The following is a 22,391-nucleotide window of genomic DNA, read 5'->3' as shown; positions in this document are numbered from 1 at the left end:
GCTGAACCACAGGTGAGCCGCGTGTAAGACTTCAGTTATCACTCATGAAAATGGTGTGTCATTTTGTTTTGCTGCTTACAGCTGCAACAGATGAACTCTACAGAGGAAGACTGACCAGCAGCAGGTCTGGATTTTAGCTGCCAGAAAAACTGAACAAAGCGCAATTCCCTTTTCAGTCCTTGCAGCCCTTTTCTTAACTGGGGAAGGAAGATTATGGGAATCTGAGAGTTGATGTGGCAAGCATGAGCGAGTTAGGCACACACAGATCATTGCCTAGTATTATCTTGAAAGGATCACGCATTTTTTTCATCAGCAGAGAGAAGGGGAGTAAGGGGGACTCATACCACATACTTTAGGTTGGGTTTTGTACCTAAGCATTAGCCAATTTGTCAGTGAAGAAGATCAGATGCTCCAAATACAAGCAGAAATCCTATCCCTTTCTTTGGTAGTGATGGAGTAGCTAACTCCTGCAGGTGAAATACTGCTGTCTGGCTATGACTAGAGGTAAAAATCCCCATGCAGGTAAGCAAGCCCAGAGCTTGTTGACCGCATGGCCCATCAGCCACCCTCTCTTCTCAGTGCCATACTGACAGGATTCAGGAGCACAATTTCCAGTCTCTGCCCGTGTCCCTGGTGCGGTAGGGTGAGGTGTGACAGGTGCCGATGAGCTCCAGCTCTGAGGCTAGAGAAGGCACAGAGTATTCCCTCCCTTACCTCATTTTGCCCTTCTAACTTGCACCTTGCCTCCCACCTGCGTTCCGGAACTGCTCCTGCAGCACAAGGCAGAAGGAAACTGCAGGTGGGAAGATACAACTCCCTTGAATTCTGTACATTCAAAAGCCTAAAATATTTGGTGATTTTGAGCCTCTAAAAAATGAAGACTGACAAAAATACTATTTTTTTTTTATTTTCCAAGCTAATAGACGTGTAACTGTTCAGAAATTTCATAACAAAACAAGAACACTGAACTCCCATTTCCCATTCTCCTTTTTTCAGCCCCTTCCCAACTAAGTCATGCAGTTTTATCATTCTTGTAGACCTAGTGAAGAGCCAGGCAGGGGACCAGCCCAAAGCACCATGAAACCATCTTATGTGGATTTACGCTTGTAACTGAGTAAGGGTGGTTAGCCCAGGAACCGAAGGAGGGGAGGGGATGGGAAGAACAGAGCCCCAGTTCAGAGTGCCGGGGAGGAGCAAAGGCCAGCTGCTGTCTGTGGGAAGGCAAGCCAGGAGCCAAGGTTAGCCCCAGCACAGGCAATGCACTCCATGCCACCAGATCTGAGCTGAGTGGCCAGAGACAGGTGCTGATAACAGGGTCCATCAGCAATCTGAGACAAGGAAAAGTGACAAACCAGGTCTGGGGGGACCAGTCAAGTGCAGAAGGAGACAGGGCCAAAGAAAGGACAGGAGACAAGCTACGCCATAGATCTGAGGGGTCCATCCAGGAGAACAGCTACCTACAGTGCAAGTTCCAAGCTCAGCCAGGAACAGGACCAGAGACAGGAGCTACCCAGAACATAGCTCAGGCAGGGAGTAAAGGCCCCAGGATAGCTTAAAAGGGGCTCCTGGCTGCATGGGGTGTGGGTAGAGGTCCCAGCTGAGGCTGTTTGAGGCAATTATGGCCTATTAGTGGCCTCAGGGTCCTCACATTGGGTTTCTGTGCTTTGGAGTCCTTGAACTGCTCTAAGACATGCCAGAATATCCATACAGCACAAATTGCCCCTGTTCTTGCATCTCTTGTGGCAGTGAAAATTACAGGGGGGCCTGGGTCGTTCTATGACCCCCATGCTTGTCAGAGAGCGCTCTTCGATAGCAAGGTTTTCTGGAAGCAGATGTAAAGCCACTCAAGACAGCTACAAAGGTCTGCGTCACAGGGAAATCTGGATGAAAATTTTGAGGTTGGTTTGGTGTTAGAAAAATGATCTGTCATAAATGGTTTCCAAATAGCTTTAAGCTGTGCTTGGGCAAAACCCTCTTCTACACACAACCTAAAAAAAAAAAAAAAAAATTCATGGCCATTTAAGCATTTCCTAGTTTTAAAGGAAACTATAACTCCAGGACTGGAAATTTTAGTGCCAAGTTTTGTCCTGATAAATTTTTAAATGGCTCTTTTATGAATCTGTTGAAAAATACATTTATATTGAAAACAGCAAGTGATCCTTAACTATAACATTGTAAATATGACACTGAGCTGAGGTTACAGATGGAACAATAATCTATCTCACAGAACAAAGCTTGTCAACGAAGTGGGATGAAATATTGTAACATAACCTAATTTATTATTGCCTTTTCATCCATCTTGTTATATTATGAAAGTGTCAAAGTTCAAACCTCGATATTTAATCATTTAACAGTACGTTATTCAATGCTGGAGCGAGCATTGATGGCATAACTCTCATACCAATGATATCCACACTGTTTCTCTGATACCTGTTCAATTCAGCCCTGCCTGGAGAATTGAAAAATGTTAAACTCATTAAACTGCCTATGATCTTTTTCTTTTTCTTTTTTTTCCCTGCAATAATCTTCTGATGGCTGCCCCCAAAACATTAACGCTTTTATTTCTAGTCAGTCCTAGAAAATGAACAAACAATAAGGACTTTCTTATTCTGTAGTGACTTCTCTTTTAAATCACACGGCTCAATTCCTTTGGTAATATCTCTCATGTTCAAATGAGTTTGTTTAATGATATAGTTACTTGTACAGACTGACCCTTCGGCACCAGCAGTCAACAACTGACTAATAAAAGGTTTTTATAGTAAGAAAGTTGAGCTTTAAGAAAGTACGGCTTGATCCTGAAAATACAAGTGACAACAATTCTAATAGTTGCGATTAGCCCAAATGATCAGGTTACTCCTCACTGTTACAAGCACATAAGCGGCTGTAAGTGCTTAATAGATCAGGGTCAGGCAGCTAACTAGGCGCCTAAATGATATGGAAAAATTAAGATTCAAGTCATCATCCTGCTTCTCAAAATCTTCAGTTGCTATTGTAGGATTCAACCCTATACAAACTGCAATTGACTGGAAACTGTCCACTGATTTATTGATAAAATCCTTAAGTGATCATGGACATGATCTTCATAAGCACAAAGTGCTGACCCAATTCCGCCCTCCCCGAGAGCCAGCAGTACAGCTTCCACTGACTTCAATGCAAGGAGAGTGAAGCCAGTACTGAGTATTTTTAAAATGCAATTCCACTGTCCCTTTTCTCTTTGCACTTCTAATTGTAAACAATCAAACCCATAAATATAGGATGGGAAATCAATAATATCATCTTTTCATACTTTATTTTTTTTCAGAAATTGTGTCTTAAAAATAGGCGGTCCATTCCCCTAAAATCACTCACTGCCTAAAAGCTACTGTACTGCATTCTTGGACTTAGGAAAACTAAGCAAATGATTTTGAACATTTAAAGAAATAGAGTTAATTGAATACACGGAAACGTCAGAGCACACTTCATGTAAAAGAGCTCAAGTGCTACAAAAGGGTAGGCACTGTTAACTCTATTTTCTTTGTGGTACAAATGACGAAGAGGGAAAATGAGTACACGGTTAAGTCCTAATGTGAGAAAGCACCTGATTTCCTATACTCCTTTCCATGTTCCAACACCTAGTCAATCATTTTGCTCACTTTTCCTCCAAAACTCACACTGGAACTGTATTCAGTATGAAGAAATAAGTCACAGAATCGTATTTGGTAGCAACCTTCTATTCAGCAGATATATGTACGAACAAATCATGAACGGGTCAGTGCCTGTGTAGTTTACGCATAAGAGGAGCGAGATCAGGGTTTAAGGTACACAGGCTCTGGTTTGGTTTCCATCACTTATCTGCTGTGCCACCTTGGACAAGTTTGTTGCCTTCCTCACCCCCTGTTTTCCCATCTGTAAAGCTGTGGTAAAGCACTCAGAAAGTGCTTGGTATCTACAGCAGGAAGGTGAGACCAAGAAATACTATGTTATTAACATTTTCTCATTGAGGCAAGGACAATGCATTACAAAACATGTGCAGTGCTAGAATGTAAATTCCTACAATATACAAATAACCTCATTTGGGGTTAGAACAAAATGCTTCTCCCTCACAAAGTTAAAAGGTATCATTGCAGAAAAAAAAGACACAAATGGCTGCAGAAGAGGTGTTCATTGTGCTGGAAATCACGCACGACAATTAGCCGCTGACCCACAGCAAAAGAATATTACTTTGGTTCCCCTTTTCTTCTTTGGGAAGCATTAACATTACGTAGTTACAGTTAAAAATTGGCTACATTAATCAAGGCACTAAATCCTTAGTCGGTGACTGTATTCCTATTTTTCAACTGATAGACTGCCTGAACGCAGATCCAGCTTTTTTACATACACCCTCTGTTACTTGCAATACTTCATAAATAACCCAACCATCAGCTTGTGGATTCCCTAAAGAAGGGTTTACGCTGTAAAAAGCAATAAACGTTCACTCCGTTGTTTAACATTTTGTTTACATCAGGCCAGCTGTAACACCGCTGACCGTCAGCCCACAGTAACACCTGCGCTGACTACAGCAAGCAACCGCTGCTTCAGATGCCGCTGAGTCAAGGTACATTCATTTCATTACGCGAGTCTTGATTTGGAGTCTTGACATGCATTCCTTAAACGTGCATGACGATGCAGTTTTGACTGATGGGGTTTTTTTCCTTCTTTTTTTTGCAAAATGCAAATAGAACCATGCACTGTCTCCCAGCATTTCTCCAAGTCAAGCCCAGGCTGCTTGTTCTCCTCCTCACATAATGGCAATCTCCCCACAACAACCTGCCTCTCCTTTCCCCGGCCTTCCGTTCTCCCACCAACCACTGCCTCCTGGTGCTCCTCTGAAACACTGTTCGCTCAGCCTTTGCACACAGAGCATCCCGTCTTGCCTCTCCTTCCTCTACATCTTTCTCAGGACTGCTGCAAAGAAATTGGTGACGAGGGGAAGGATTACATGGATTTGCTTGGCAAATTCTTTGCTTGTACAAATAATGGGTGCAAACATACAAAAACATGACCGACTATAACTACTCCATCCAAACGCTGCTTGCCTTTTAGGCTTCTAGCAGACGTCCTCTCGCAAATTTTGTGGCAGCTGTGTAAGCTTTTAGTGCCTTCAAGTACCCAGCTGGTGCCCCCCCGCCCCCCAGCACAGGCAGCACATCTCTGCCTCTAACCACTTCCGTGCCCGGTTTCAGCGAGACAGAGCAAAGTTGCCAGACTGTAAATGGGGCAAAAGCACACCGTCTGACCCTGCTGAGGGACAAGGGATAATCTTCAGGGCGAGGAAAACAGCTGGGGCTGGTAACCCCTGAGGCCATCAGAGCTGACTCACCAGAGATCGTTTGCCAAAGCGGTCCGACCGAGAGCTCTTCCTGGCAGAGCTCCTTGTATTTGCACAACACTCAGCAGAACTCTGATCCTGCAGGGAGCTGCTGGATGTTGCAGCAATGTAAACAGTAAATAAAAGTAATGCTAACAAGATACGCTGTGATCTCCATCGCTTGCTTCTGGTAGGGCCTTACGAAGGCACTGCCTTATTTGCTCAGTTCACACCGACTTCTATGAACCGTAAGTAGGGTAAGACCCAATACCTGTATAGCCCCCCAGTCTCAGTGCTGGTGAATTTTTCCTCCCGTGTCTTCAACTGGTTCCAAGTCTACTGACTCGTGGCCATTAATATACCAAGACTAATGTATTAATGCTGCATTTGCTTCAGAACTCACGATCACAAATATAAAACAGATGCACATGACAAGCAAATGTTACTCAAACAAGCCTTGGAAAAGCGTTGTTACATATTAGAGGAGAGACTGCCATGGACCACCACATATCATTCCCTCTTCAAACTATGTGGTAGCACGAAGTGCAGCAGGGAAATCTAAAAGGTCTACAGCATACTCATTATCTGCTGTTACTAATAACAGACTGGACAGTGAAATTACCCACTGCATTCCTACAGCAAACTTCCCCTGCTCTGAGATTCTCTTTTGATGCTCTAGAGGTGGTCTCATTTGCTATTCAAATTTTAGCCTCCTCTCAGTTGCAGGCAAGGCCTGCCATCTCTTGAAGTGTTTAACCACAGCGGCACCATCATATGAATATGTGGGCACATATAAATCCTGACAGCATTCATGTACCCCTTTCTTCCTTCCTTTTCCCCTTCCTCTCCTCCTGCAAAAAAGAGGGTCAAAGGAGTGGCAGAAGCTTTCTCACACTCAGTGCTGTTCAGTCAGCTAATTGAATAAACATTTGTTTAGCATTTGCTCCTATTTCACTAATGCACCGTGAGGACGAGAAGAATTTTATTCCCCTTCTCCCCCCATCCTCCCCCTTCCTCAGGAGTGCCACTAGCTGTTATCGCAGTGACTAATGTGCTGTATGTGGCCATTATAGTCTTCAACTCTGAAATTACACCCAGGATGAACGATAGGCTCTGCCTGTATGCTGATTGGAGTTGGATGATGATTGATTAGAAGAAAGTCAGACTACGTAGCCATGCAAAAAGAACTGCACTAAGCCACAAGCTTAAACACTAAAGAACGTTTCACCGGTGGCTTCAGAGCTATTAGATGTTTTCATATGAACAACATTTCTCACATCCAGGTTTGCGCATTTTATCTTCATTCTTTCAAATCCTGAAATTGCTTGGATAAGAGGGTTTTATATATATATTTATACACATTTCTAAGAGTAGCCTGAACTTTTAGGGGAAATTGAAGAGGCTTTGTGTCAAGTACAGCTAAATCCAGCCTTTCTGTATCAAACCCCAGCTAGAAAATTACTGTGCAGATGATAAGGCTGAAAGATATAATAAAAAGTGACTCTACTCAATTTACACTGCAATATTGGTATGACTGAATATTTTTCATTCAGGTGACTGATAAAATCACTAAACTGTATTGCAGATAAATAAAGGAGGCTTCTGTCAAGAATAAACACCATTAATCATGAAGTCTCACCCTCTGAGTGGCTGTGCTATGCAACTGCACAAATGCACCATCACAAGTGGCATGTGACCCAGCGCCTCCTTTCTTCCCCCCCCCGGCTCCCCGGTGACGCTGTCTTCTTAGGAAACTTTTATTTTTTTTACTGCCTTTACAACATTTGGAAGTCCTGTAATATCTTTTCCATTCGAGTTTACGCACAATTGCAACTGAAATCTAAATTTCAGTGACGGCACGTTCAGCTAAAAATTGATCCCATGGGACAAAGTGAACCGGTGCAGACTGCGGCCGCGTTGCTGTATATTCAGTGTTACGGCAGAAGTCTGTATTTAAACTGGTGAAGATGAGATCTAGGTAATTCTAAAGCTGAAACAAGTAGGAAAATTTTGTCAGCTCCCCCAAGTCCTCTTCCTCTTTTCTCCCAAAGCCACATTTTCTTACCCATTTTACTACTTAGATTTGCTGTTTCCAAACAGGTGCTGAGTTTCTTTTTTAACATCTCAGGATCACAAACCTATCTGAGCAGAATCGATGGATTTCGTTTCAAAAAGCAACTTACATGCTAAAACTGGACATGTGCTGAAAGAAACTTATCCAGGAAAAGCACAGTCATACAAAAAGAAAACCAGACAACTTAGGTAACCTTTTTGTAACCTGTTTTAGAGCAAGTGATGATTCAATAGTGGCCATGTTATTAAGCTGGAATGAAGCAGTGCCCTACACACTAATGAGGTTAAAAAATGTAGTTAGGTCTTCATGTTAAAGGCACTTAGCAAGCAGTTTGCTTGGCAAAGACCAACTGTGTGTTGGAGCAGAGGACTAATCACACAGGCAGGAATCAAATCGACTGGAAGAATTAGGAGACTTGCGGCCCCGAGGAATGTAATTCATGCAGAAAAGCAGTTGTCAGAGCGAGGCCAGGGAACCGTGTGGGAAGAAAGCAAAATAAACAGTTCAACAAAGAAAACAAAGACACTCAAATAGTGGCTTTTCTAATGCTTGAGTACACTGAAACTTCAGTGGGTGCATATGACAAAAACCTCATCAAAGACGACCTCTATACAAGCAATATACCGGTGAATGGTGCACTGGTTCAAAAACACTCAGAAAATGCCTGAAGGTCTTTAAAAAATAACCTTGAAGTCATTATGCATAACAGAGAAAGCGCACATACATACGTGTATGCATGACTGGGAGAAGAAGAAAAATACCCAAATGGTACAAAGCTAAGAGGAGAGTTGAAATGGGTTCTACAGTTACTCCTGATGTCTCTCTCTATCGTTCACAGATCAGAAGAGGATGCAGCCAGCATGCAAAGAGCACTCCTGCCTACCTGCAGCAATACTCTCGGTAGAAAAACGGCCTTGCTAATTGGGATCCGCTCCCGCAGCGTGAGGCCCAGATTACTGCATCCACCAGGGGGATTACCTGACTAGAAAGAGCTTGAGGCTGGTCCTAAATCTCAACAAAACTCATGTGGTATTCACAGTAAGTTTTTCTTGGGATGGGTATGACCTGTGACAGTAAAATCAAACTTTGAAATCAACCAGTTCATCAATATCACAAATACTCTGTTCTCTCAAAAAACAGTATTTTCAACTAATGGGTTTTTACTCTGATGATTTAATGTTTTTAAATTTTTAGATAATGCAGTTTCTAGCGCTTTTAGTATTTAAGTATATCTCTCCTCATTTCATTCATTCACTGATGATTTTTCTAAGCCCCCCTACCTCTCGCTGGAGAATGCCATGCTCACTATTGTTTCAGCAAATTTCAGCTCCTCTTCTTCCCTTAACTCCTTCCTCCTGCTAAGGCAGGCATTCCTTCTCTTGGCAAAGCACCTGAAGATCCTCTCACGTTACCTCAAATGAACACTCTCTTCAATGCCTCGTTTGTGATGCCAAGAAACATTATTTTTCCAAATTCAAAACCAAAGCAGAACAAACCCCTCAGTTTTCATTTCCAGTGTCCTCCTGTAAGTCATGTCCACGATATAACACAACTGAGATTTGGGGGAAGAAAGAAAGCTTTCCTTCAATTCTATGATTCCATTCTATTATATTCAATTCTCTTTTATCTGCTAAAATAAGATCTTACCAGTTTAAAACAAAAGTAAGTTGGCAGTAGCAAAACACGAATTCAGTGACTGAATGTCTCTCATATTGCACTTGCCACCTAAATTTGGTTGTGAAGGGAACATTTGACTACAATTTTAACTTTAAAGGACAACAAACCTGACAGAAATGGTGATGTGAAGGTTCAGCATTAATCATTTCAGTTAAGGTATGGCTGGATTTGCTTCACATCTCTGTACCAACATTATCAGTCATCCCAAAATTGATATTCACAAGGATTAGTGACTATTACTGAATAGAGTACCCAGCGAGAATGTCACACCTAACAGTACTACTTGCAGCATAAAAAAAATTATACAGACATACAGAAATTTCTGTGTAGAAATTTCTGTATATGCATTTCTATATAAAATACAGATTATTCTGTATAAAATACACGGATTATTTTCTGAAATGCCTCCCCCCCACAGACAAATCCATGACAGTTGATTGGGGGAAGAAAAGTAATTTTGAGAGTGTATCTCAGTGACAGTAGCAGGTGCATGGTACTTGTGCATGGTGTACCCACGACTATGGAAACACAACTGCTTCTGAGCTTCTCCCATCTGCAAGCACCACTGCAAATACCAGGCGAGCCACAGATCAGCACCAACATCCATGAGGGCAGCAGGATCCACAGCTATATGAAGCACAACTTATATCAAAGGTGAATGCTGCTAAACCAAAGGTAGGAGGGGGGTGAAGGAAGATACTCTGTTAACAGAACTTATATCAAAGGTGAATGCTGCTAAACCAAAAGTAGGAGGGGGGTGAAGGAAGATACTCTGTTTCACTTCTCGTATTTTCTCTGCCAGTATCGAAGGTCCAGCTGCGGGGGCTGGCTGGGGTACAACCAAATCAGAGCAGGAAAACACTCAGTTCTCATGTTAGGCTAAGAAGCATTGTCTCAGCCAGGCCAGCTTCTTTATTTGATCCTGCAGGCACTGAAAGCCATTGTAGTCCTACGTAATCTGCACTACAAGTCGGTTCTCACAAATGGTGAATATATAATGGCTGGAACACCACAGCCATCGGGAGAAACAAGCGACAAAGACTTCACACTGCTGTTCTTGCTCTATTTGTGTGCAAAACTGGAGTTAAAAAAGCATTTGTAGGGCAAAGCCGTATCTTTGAACAACCTCAAGAACCAGAAGTGGGTGGGAACACCACTTCTAATGTGGCTGTGGGGGGAAATATGTGAAAAACAAGCAGTAAGTGTAAAAGCAAATGAATGCTCTGGCTGCACATTTTTTAAAGAAGTAGTAAATTCAGTTTTGAAGTATTCGAAGTAAATGCACTATCTAAATACTGGAAGCATTACTAGTTCCCTAAACAGGATATGTAGATAGGTGTGCAGATGAAATCCACGAAAGCAAACAAACTGGCCAATTTGGGACACACCTGCATCAGTGGGACAACCTAGACTTTTGCTACCTACACGTTTGTAATTCAATTCAATCACAGAAGTAGAATCACAGTTCCCACAAAAGATGTCAGGATGGAAGACTGATGTCCAAGGAACAAATATGGAAAACCAAGACAGAGGCAGCTACATGAGCTTTCTTGGTACTGTCTTGATGATGTACACTGACAGTGATCTTCCAGGGTGAAGCAGAGAACACCTGATTGCCCCTGGTCATTTAGCTCCTGCCCCCCGCCTGACAAATCTGTCTACAATGTTGTTAAATGGGGCTATTTGCGTTGGGGGCCTCTATAAACTGGACTAGACTATCAATCTTTTCTTCCACAGGCCAGTGGAAGAAGCATGATAAATCCACGCTGAATTTCAACAGGAGATACTGGACTGAAAGATGTGTATCTTTAAAGAGATAGCCACTTAAATCTGATATGTTTAGAAGTTCTCCCTCATGCGAAATACTCCCTAATTTTCTGCTGATCCTTAACACCAATGGTCACAGCACCTCATAAATAATGCTTCCCAGAAGAAGACAGGTCAGTTCATCCCTTCAGAAGCTTTGTATTCCTGGCTCACAGGCTTCAAGATGCTTTGCCTCTGTGTCTAACCTCTGTGGGGTCTCCAGAAAATTTCCAATAACCCTGTAAATTTAACTATAAATGCAGTCATAACCTATTGCAGGATCAGACCTACACATTCAGTGCTGGAAGGAACTAAGCAATATATTCTTGCCTGGTCTTTAATGGCAACTTCATAGGGCCCAGCTTCAATGAAAAGCTTTTTCTAAAGAAAGGTCCCAAGCCCTTCCTTGGTCAAGTAAAGCATCCTAAAAGCAAAAACCAAACAGCATAACACTTTTCTTTAAATCATTTCCTCTATTAATTGATAGCACCAGTCACAAACGTTGGCCCAGCCTACCCTGAGGCACACAGATAAAACACCTGTTGAGCACATTCCTTTGGGTGGAATTAGGGTCATGTCTTTTTTTCTTCTAGCATCATATAATAAAGAATATGCAAGGGGCAGCTAGTTAGTCTCCTACATCTCAGAAGCACAGCCGATACCAGCTCAAGAGTCTGCTGTTACAAATATGCAAACAAATACAGATATACACACACACATATATATAAAAAAATATAGTGGGTTGAGTAAGGGGTGACAAAAAGGGAAACGAGGTATTATTTAACTTCTGTTTTTTCTTCTTTTGGGAAAAAAGTCTGAACTAAATTCAATGCATACTCCAAGAGCATAGGACATGATGTCTTGCTGGGGGAGGAGAGAATCTAAGTCAGGGAATGACTGTCTGAGAGTATGATGAAGATGCTCTGTGCTCCTGCACTGCAGATGTACTCATTGCTCGCATTTCATCCAGTTTATACCTACTCTCACTTCAGGGACTTCCAATTCACAACACAGAAATCTCACCAGCACACTTAAAGAAGAGAAAGAAAGAAAGAAAGAACGCTAAGACTGTAACATTTCAGTTCTCTTTGAAGCAAGATTTAACATGAGTGGAAGAATTGTACTGAAAAAAAAGGAGTCTGTCACAGTCCAGTACCTCACAGGCCACTGCAACAAGTTTGACAGCAGCCTCTATAGAGTTGGCTTGCTTCTGGTTCACTGCACGTGAATACCACAGTCAATATCTGCTCACTCGACTAATACTGCTGACTACAGCACAAAGAACACAGGAATTTTGTCCAAGAAACCACAGGCTCAGAGCCTCTGAATGTGCACTATATTTAGAGCTCGCATTCTTTGCAGCTGATAACAGAATGAGATAATAGAAATTTCAAGCAGCAGAACCCCACCACTGCAGCTATTCTATGTATTTTTGGTTAAATGTTAAATTAAGATAATGATCTACACGTTCTCAACGTTTTTGCCCATGAATATTTTTCCTACTTGTTTTGTTCACCTTTCCCCTCTAATTTTCCATCTTTCTCAGACTCTCAGTAGATCCTTCCATTAGCTCCAACTGTAAAATCTAAATTACTCAATCTATGATAAATGCAAGCAAAGATATGTAAAGAGGATGCACGTGCGCACATGCACGCACACAAATATGCACGCTTGCATGCACATCTGCACACAAGGAGTGCCCCAAAAGCTCGAAGTCATGCCTAGTTATTCCTCAGTCTACAGAAAAATGTTACATACAACACGGTGTCCCGAGGCATGACTTTGCTGGCCATTCATTTCGCTTCCATCATCTCTTAATTCACACTGGTTTGAAAGCCCGCCCTAGGGAACCACTTCTCACTGGCAGCCGAGAATTTGTCTAAGCACCGTTAACTGCCCAGATGGGGTAAATCAGCTAAGTGGTAATTCTGTCCAGTGCTGGTAGATACCTTACTGCTGATAAACCTAGGAGCTGTTTCTCTGCAACAACGTAATCCATACAAACCTCTTCAAGAATCCCCTTCACTGGATTTGGGCCCCACCAGACGAACCTGTGCCTCTCAGGTGGAGGTCCAGCAACCGATTCCCTTCAGACCAGCAGCAGAGCGTTCCTGAGGACCACTGAGGGCTTTCCCCTTGTTTTCTTCCCCTCCGCATCAGCCCGGGAAGTTGGCCTGTGAGCTGTGGCTGCTGCGGAGTGACCGTACCATGAGAGGTGGCCCCCCGGCAGCCCGCCAGCGAAAGCGCGCCTTTCGCGTTACGGCTGGGGGCTGTTGCCTCTTGAGCACTTTTCTGAAGAGGAAAAAAAATTAACGGAAGATTTGGGGGAAGTTTCTACCGAAGGATTTTTAACAAAACAAACCATTGCTTTTTACAAGCTTTTCCTTCTACATTAAAAACCTCACCAACATTTTCCTCTCATTTCAATTGCTGTAACTCCTCCAACCATCCCAAAATCAAGCTGGCGGTACGGGAAGAACAAAGAGCCTCTGTTAACGCAATGTTTATCTGCTGCTATTGTTTCTCCTTTATAAATCTGTAGTTCCTTGGCATTACAATTAGCTACTCCAGAGAAAATGATTATGTCACAAAGCATTATCCGCCACAGAAACAGATGAATGATGTGAACCAAATGTAATCTGGTGCGCTTAGAGGCAATTCTGCTAACTTTCATGTAAATGTGCTTGCTAAAAACAGGGATGATTTTTAGCAGTGAATCCTTATTTGATCTAGAATTTATTTTCCAGCAGAAATGAACTTTTAAACAAGATACGCGTCCTAGTAGGAAGAGAATAAATATGTGAGAAATGTAAAAGTTGAATTGAGTGTGCAGAACCTTTTGACTATAGCTTACCTAAACTTAACTAAACTTATGGAAACCAGCTACATGCAAAAATACTTACATATTTTTACCTACATTTTTACCTACTTTTTTTCCTTTCGAGTGTCTCAGAATCAAAAATTTAAAAGAATCACGTATCCTTTTTTCCTGCAATTTGATACACACCACCAATAATTTGCTTTCCAAACTTTTCCCAGTTTCAGACAGTTTTTGAAAACGCGGACTGTTTCTGAAGCTACTCTGCAAGTGTGCTTGCAAAGGAGAATTTATGATCTGCAAGTCTTAAGGTAAATATTACTAAACAAGTACCAACAGCTAAACAAAACACTAATTCACTATTTTAAATGATGCAACACTATATACAGAGTGAGAGATCACAGTTCTGGTCTAGACTCAGGCTTCCTCTTCCCTGCTTTGTAAAAGGCCTGGCACTGAATGAAAATTATCTGCTCAAGTTTATGTGCAGGCATCTGGCCCTGCTATTTTAGTTCTGTGAATTAACATTGCTGCAGTGCTCTGTAACTAAGAAAGAGAGGCATACGTGTTGCTTGCAGAGCCTACAACGTGCCTATCCATGGCATATTTATGGTTGGACTAAATGATCTTCAAGGTCTTTTCCAACCTAAATGATTCTATGATATAGCAAACTCTGAATAGCCTTAAAGAGTCACCAGACCATGCTGCTTCCTTCTCAGAGGCTCACTATAGAAACCCTCCAGCTATTAGCAGCTGCTTAGTCTTGATGCTGCACTTCTCCACTTTGAGGGACAGGTTTCTAGGGGTGCTTCCCATTTAATACAAGATTTCTCCCTGCTTGCAGAAAATACTTCAATGGATGATTCTGGAAAGCTGTAACCACAGTCATCTTTTCATGTCCCAAGAGCTTCCCAATCCTTCTTCTTTGATGGCTCCTGGCTAAACCATAAAACCTGTTCCAAGTCTTAAAATAATTAAAGCCAATTCAACGAGTGATGTTTTTCACACTGGGTGGGGCTCTCCTTCCCACTGTGAAAGGATCAATGAATGCTCTGACAAGCTGACAGACTCCTTGCCAAGTCTCCAGGTTAGAGGTACACTGAGGTAAAGCAGCAGGTAAAAGATTTAAGAGGTTTAAACGCTATGATTTTTAAAAGAAATAAGAGCTTAGGAATGAAAGTGCAAAGGAAAAATCAAAATGCCAGTGATGGGGCTGGGAAAACCTAAACATCCTACCAAACGTATGGCAAGCATTTTCTCTCATATAATCAAGAATATTTCGCAGAGCCAACACTTTAGTCTTCTTGCATTTGGACATCCCTCATTGTACTGCATGGTCCAAAATCAGAGGCTGATGAAAGCTGAGTGTCTGGGCCTGACTTTCCTTTCTACCCTTGTGTAACTGATGTCTGTATAAATTAGATGTGAAATAACATATGCAAGAATCGGACTCTCTTTTTATCAACTTGAAGCCAACCGCAAGCAAAACACATGCTTTGCTTTAGTACCGGTGCATTCACACAGTTCAAAATATCTGTTCAAGGCATTCATGTTAGGCACGTGCATGCTCATCTACACGTCCATCATTTCAGGGCATAAGACTGCCAAACTTGGGTGCTGCTAGCCTCAATCAGCAGTTAGGAAAAAAAGGAGCTTGGATTATCATTGACCCTAGGAAGCTACAAGACAGCAGCTTTACCCTGCAGCTTCCTCCTTGCAAAGGCAGCCCCCCCTGGCCATAAGCATATGGGTATCACCAGAGCACCTTCCCTTAGACTCGCCTGCTCACGGTCCCTTACTCACAGTCCAGGGCTAATGTAAAACAGGATGGCAAGAGAAACAGAGATGGAGACTAAATGGATGGATGTTTTGGAAGCACGCACAGTGTAACTTGTAGGATGTTCAGCCCTGAAACGTTTAACTTTCTACTAGCCTCCTAGGATGTGTCCATTAACCACCTTGAGATGTACACAGGCCACCACCCTGGAGCCAATTCTTGATATTGCCACCTGGCAGCTGTCCCCTGCCCCACCTCTGCAAGAGTGTGCTTCCTCCATAGCTGCCTTAACAGCACCTGGAAATACCAGGCGAGGTCATCTTCAAAGGCTGTCCAACCCAACTTTGTAATGAAGCAGGTTTGGGAGCAACCTGTTAACACAAAAGGTGTCAGAACAAACGAACGACCAAGAACTGTAACTCCCTAAATCGCTGCGGTTAAATCTGTCAGTAGAAGTTTGCCTCTGCCTTAGGAGCTTTTTTTAAAAAAAAATAATAAATAAAAACTCTCATTCTGGCTAAGTCAGATTTTAAAAGTTCTGGGGCTATAAAGTTATTTACACTTGCACTGTCATAAAAACAGTCAAGACACCCTTATTCTTCCTCTGCTCACTGCTAAGAACTCTCATTCCACAAAGCCAACATCAACAAAGACATCAGACGACTGGAAGAGTTAGCCGATAGTAAAAATTTATTACTTGGTTCTCGAAGAGTAAAATAAAATATCATGCTCAAAGTATTAATTTATGTCCAAATAAATACCCTCAGCAGCAGCATGATTTTGAATCACTGCACACTGACCAGAGAAGGCACCACACTCTATTGGATGGCCTAGCAAATGTCAAGGACCAAAACATAGTTTAGCTTCAGTTTCTCATTTAGTACCTTACTTTAGAAATAAATTTGGAAAATTAAGAAAGAGCTAGACAAAAACAACAACAAAGAAGAACAAAGCAAGAAGTGGGATTACTAAAGCCATGCTTCTTTTGGTATGTTTTAATCATATGGCGTTTAACAAGTAATTTAACTTGCTAGTTCAACGAAAAGTAGCAAAACTGAATTACAGTTTACTGGAACACTTCTTAAAACTAAGATTTATGCCTTGAATTTGAAAAAAAAAAAAAAACAACAAAAAAAGGAAAACAAAAGCTCCAGCTCCAATTATACTGTTCCTATGTTGCTGCTAAAGAACAACTTAAGTTTCATACATCTTCCCTGAAGTATAAACCAAAGATGTACTGTAGAAATTCCAGGATAACTACACAGTCCTAACAAACAGGTTTTGGTAACACAAAGTGACACATTTCAGTACATATTCATAAGGGTTGGGGGTTATTATTGGGCTGTAATTGCAGTTGTTCTAACACCTAATAAGCCATGGCTGGAAAAACAAAGGCAGGTTAATTTGTGATTTCCTCTACTCATTCAGAGGCAAATTAAGTGTCAAACAGCTAATACAGAACATATTTCATTTTATGAGATTTTAATTTAATTCTGCACCATATCGTTGATGCCTTAATGCAGGGTGGTTTATCTAAGAAGAAGAGCAATTTATAAACCTCTTCCAATTGAAATCTTTAATGATAGGATACGATAGCATAATTACAGCAATGCCTGCTAGTCCTACTATACATAAGCATCTGTCAGCAATTCCATCATAAACATAAACCCTTATTTTAAGGGTTTATAACTCAGTTATAAAATTTGGCTCCAGGCTGAAATTTGGGATACGACAGTTCTACCCATCAGCAATTAAGCTACAAGAATTATACATACAAATACATATACATCTTTAGAGCTGAAAGTACCTAAGAGCCCTGTAACACCTTGAACATTCTCCTTTCTGTTTTCTTTTTCACTCGGCCATTGTTCAAAATGATGTGCACACGTAGGTATCACGCAGACAAGGCCCTCTCCACGTTTTTTCTGCACTTATATTATACCTAAACTAATTCCACTAAGGCTCGACAGGTTCTGGAACACATTTCTAGGAGCTTGGATAACTGGAATGATGCCAATTTTTTGCCCTTTTTTAAAATTTATATTTCCCCCGCACACACATTTGAGAATATTATGAAGCTGAGGTGAAAACCACTCATACAATGAAGTCATTGATGAAGCTGTGGGTAAACATTTGTAACCTGACTGGTGTTCTTGCCATTTTCCCTCAGAATTCTCAAAAAATTTCTCAGACCCAGTTCTTTTTTTTTTTTTTTTATGGGTGTTAGGACAGCAGTTCAAGTAACAGCTCCAATAGATCCCAAATCTAACACCCCTAAGTGATACTCACACCAGGCTCTGTAAAACTTGCAAGAAAACCTGTGTGTGTCTATCTCATACTTAAATTAAAACATATTCCTGAAAACTGCAAAAGCATGACAAACCTTAACGTCTACAAAGCAGCTTTTGGAGTCTGATGGTTTGGTTTTTTTAAGTTGCTTAATTGCATATTTACATTTAATTGCACCAGCCACAACGGCTCCAAGGGTCCACTACAGCTCATCATTCCAATGGCAACACGAACCAAATGAGCGGAAGAATTGACAGAAGTTAATGGAAAAATAAACGGCCGCTATCAAGGAAATGTTCCGTTTAAAGCTTGGGCTGATACCGGAGTGTGTTTCTAAAGCAGCTGCCTGCAGTCATATCAGATCATGCCAAGATCTCCTCATCTCTAACAAGCCTCTGCAGGGCCCGGCTGAATCAGCGCTGCACCGCGGGGTACGGTGGGGAGCGGGGGTGTGCAGCACCTTTCTGCAGAAGGGGCATTGATTTCGGCATCAGAGGGGACTTCCGTGGAACACCAAACAAGGCAAGAAGCAGGTATTTTCAACATCTTTTGGGGTTCTTGCAGAAATCCTGGCACTTTTAGCAGTGTGGGCTTCTAGTCCCGATTTCCCACTGTCATCCAAAGTGGAGAACGATGGACTACCCATCCAAAAGCCCTGCTCACAAGCGCAGGGTGTCACAGTGTGGGCTTTGCGAAGGCTCACAGGCGGTACCCAGGTTTTGGATGATGGTCCTCTGCAGATGCAAGTTAAAATACTTCCTTGGGCTCCCTACCCCACCTGCCTCGCACTGAAGACAAATGTAAATTCCCCACTTGCTTCAGAAGGAGCAGGATTGTCCCCCCCAGCTCCCAAAAACATCCAGGCAGAATATTCACTGCACTGCAATATCTCAGATGACCATGTAATGACTCTGGCTGAGCCTGCCACCTTCAGCTTACAATGGTTTTTAGCAGCAAATTTAAGCATGTATTTGAGTATATTTTATGATGTGGTTAACTGTGGTGTAAATAGTGATGCATCAGAGGAACTCTGAGGAATAAATCACAAGTTTCTGTACTCTTTCTATAAATACCCACTTTTCCTCTAATGCCCAAGAAGACTGCAACACAGATTTATTACTTACCTTCAGGCAAATTTGCTCTGAAATTACAATTCAGTAATAGAAGACTGACCCAAAAAACTCTTAGTAAAATATTCTGTGTGTACTTGGGCATGTAGTTAGGATTGTTAATATCAATTAATTCTGCTCACAGAGGAGGACTTGTTTTAAAACAACTTCATTTTTCTTCTGCATATATGTAATTACACAGCTGTAACTAACAGCCATAGCAAAGCAATCTGCCATCTAAACAACCAGCATTATTCTTCAAAGTATTACTTGTGCTTTTCTTCTTGTATTTTCTCAGTATGAGAGGTGATTAGTAGATATGATTAAATGTATATATCAAGCCTTTTAGCAAAGTACCAAGCCCTGCTTTTCGGCTCCATTTTTAACGGTATATAGCAGTTTTCTGGACACAACAACTGTTTTATTCTGCAATGCTGATATCTGTCTCCCTATATAGAATAAGATAATATTTATTTCTACAGGATTTCACCACTAGCACCCTTCTCTAATGCACGTTATCACTGGTATTCATTTCTTTTATCTTTGTGTAAACCATGTGCTCTATCACATTTGCCATTTTGTTTGGGTGACATTCCCATCAATCAACCGATTGCCTGTGCGTGCACACAACAGGGACTATGAAAATTTACCAAAAATTTCATTATGCTTCATAGCAGTCACTGGAGAAAAAAAAAACAAACCTTTGGCATGAGAGGAAATTTTAGCTATGAAGAATCCCAAGCCTAATACAGACAAAATACATGTTTTGTCTGGCTGTATTTCACAAGGTTCAGCACTTTTTAATTTAGTATTTATAGAACAACAGCACACAGAATAAATGTCAGCAAAACATATAGGTAACACTCGCCAGCCACCTATTATAACAAACAGGAATTCCTCAGGCACCAGCCTGGTTTTTGCTTCACTAACAGATAACCTCGATGATTTCCAAAAGTAAATCTTGCAAGACTGGCAAAGCGCTCCAGGTGCATGGCTTTAAAGGTTCATATACTTGCCCATTCTTCTAGGCAGCTGAAGCAAGGGGAAATACTGAATACTCACACATGCAGAGGAGGAATGGGAGATGGTTCATAATGGTAGCGTCCCTCATGATGTCTCGCATCAATTGGTACAGGAGGATGGAATGCTGGAAAGAGGTGAGGCGGATCTGAAAAAACAAACGAGGTTCCCGGATCTGAGTATCTTCAATGACTCTTTAAAAACAACATTCATAAAGACGGAACAGATATTGCAAAGCACGTGCCAACATCGCTACAACTTACGGGTCGCGTTCTCCTTCCCTGCTGCAGTCAGTCAGGACTGTCTGAGAGAAGAGCTTGGCCCACAGTGTTTGCATGAATATGTATTTACTAATTTTAATATTCTCTTTTTATAGCTTAAATGGAAAGGGACGTAAAGAAGTCTTTAATAAATAATTATGTGCCCATATGTGAAGTGTCAGATCAAAAGAACCATCAAGCCTTTCATAAGCATTCCTGATTTATTTATTTTTTATTAAAACAAGAAAAAAAAATCATCCCAGGACAAAAAGCCTAAGCAGATAATACAATGCAATAAAAAAAGTATATCCTCACACAATCCTACAACGGAAAGGAAAACTGAAGCAGCATGCTGAGAAATGACTATCTGGAGTAAATCAGACAACGGAGTTAAAAGGAAAATGCAATTGGGAAAGGGCATACTGGAGATGCTTAACTGCATCACACCGATGGCCGCATCCGGAGGAATGTGCCTGAGGACAGGGGGACTCATTTCATATACTGCTCTTAAAAAGGAAGGGTGCTTTCTTTGTCCCCACAGCTGGAGACCTGGGGACCCACGGCTGCAGTAAACTCCCCTGCCCCACCTCCTCCAAGGCTTTTGCAGGACTGGGGGTTTTCAGCTGTCAGGGCTCCTGTTCCCCACTGTTTTGGGAAAGCCTCAGGGTCGAGGCTGACAAAATGGGGAATGCGCCCCCACCGGCCCCATGGGCACTGCCCTGCAGGGCCAAGCACAAGCGCACCCAGCTCCCCACCACTTCTGCAGCAGGATTGCCTCCCAGCTTTGGAGGGCACACAGTGCACAGGGACCACAGCTCTCCACACTGGCACACCGGTGCAATTTGGGTGCCTAAAGGTTATTGCCAACCGTGCTGCTCGCTGCTGCCTCCCAAATGCTCAAAATTCATATAAGATGCTGAGCATCTCCAGCAGCACGAAACAAACCAAAGCTTCTAGAAAGCAAGCAAACTTTAATTACGCACCAGCAGTAAAACTGAGCCTATTTTGGTTTGCCTGCTGACTCTTGAAGTTATCATCTTCTATTTCCTATTTAGCAAAAAGTCATCCTCCTCTTAGACTATGTTTTCTGTGAAAGCAGTTCACGCACACCAACTAGAGATGGTTAAAAAACAAAAAAGAATTTTTCCCCTTGGTGTTTGTCAAAAGTTGGGTTGGTTTATTATTATGTTTTGAAGTGGGAGAAAGAACTAGAGGAACAAACCTCATGGCCCCGAGGGAATAAACAGAGAGGACGAAGGGGAAATCGCGTAAATTCTGAGGAAATATTCCCAGTATTTCAGGAAAATCTGGAAACATCTGACATGGCCTGTCCATTTTCATGGCTGGATTTCGTGAAACATCACCAGCATGTGATCAGCCACAGCACATTTCTGCCGTTTACTGACTCAGGGCTTAGGCACCGTAAATGAAAAATAATAGCGGCTTACTTCTGAGAGCTAGGAGCTTTAATTTTGGTTCTGCTGCACCAGCTGGACCTTGGCATGAAATCTGTTACAAGCTTCAGTCCCCATGCCGAGCACTCCTGGGCTCAGGTGCCCCGTGAACACACAGTCATTGCCCAAGCGGAGGATGGTTGCTGCCACCTCCCAAAACACACTCCTCAACAGCAGCCAAGGTGGAGAAGGGGAAAAGGGGCATGAGAAGTATGTTTTAGTGCATCTCCCTGCCTGCCCTGTTCCCTGCTTCACTGGTATTTGACTACAGCAGCGTAAGCCGAAAGGAGGGGGTTTTAAAGCAGATGTCTGGCATTTTACCACAAAAACTCTGCCACCATTTTTTCAGCAAAGAAGGAAGTCGCTCACGCCTTCATAGATGCACAGGCAAGTCCTCCTCTGCTCTATGCATCTCTGAAGAGGGAATCTGGGGAGCACATGTGAGACCACAGAGATTTTGTCACCCTTATTTGTGTCAGACAGAACAAGCTCCGCCTGGCCAAGGCAAGCAATCCTGCTCAGGACACCGAGCCTCCTCACTGTCCCACCCTCACCCAGCCTGAGCACCTACCCATTAAAAGCAGTCCCAAAGCAGAAACACCATTTAAGCCTCCTGAATTTGATCATCTATCTTCCCCTATCCTTCCAAGAAATGGAAAATGAGTATTAAATGACCCATGAAAGGGTATTCCCCTTTGTGGGTCCTATGCAGCACAGAGCACCAACAAGTTGTATTTAACACATGGGATATAAATCTCCAAAAACACCTTTTTGAGTCCTC

The 22,391-nt window shown here is 42.2% G+C and overlaps 1 protein-coding gene across 1 annotated transcript in view; it reads right to left on the bottom strand.

Annotated features, from left to right (window-relative positions):
- LOC104125212 (transcriptional activator GLI3) overlaps positions 1–22,391 on the bottom strand; it is a gene marked incomplete at its 3' end in the record, with an annotated part of 161,306 nt that overhangs the window by 37,127 nt on the left and 101,788 nt on the right. Inside the window, exon 3 of the mRNA XM_009637629.2 lies at positions 19,939–20,044. Coding sequence (XP_009635924.1) covers positions 19,939–20,044 — 106 coding nt within the window. The remainder of the gene's footprint in view (positions 1–19,938; positions 20,045–22,391) is intronic.

The sequence above is a fragment of the Egretta garzetta genome, unplaced genomic scaffold (assembly GCF_000687185.1).
Source record: "Egretta garzetta isolate BGI_Z169 unplaced genomic scaffold, ASM68718v1 scaffold244, whole genome shotgun sequence".
In the NCBI taxonomy this organism is placed as follows: Eukaryota; Metazoa; Chordata; class Aves; order Pelecaniformes; family Ardeidae; genus Egretta; species Egretta garzetta.
The sequence above is the reverse complement of the archived record's forward strand: the minus strand, read 5'-3'. Positions and strand labels throughout refer to the sequence as shown.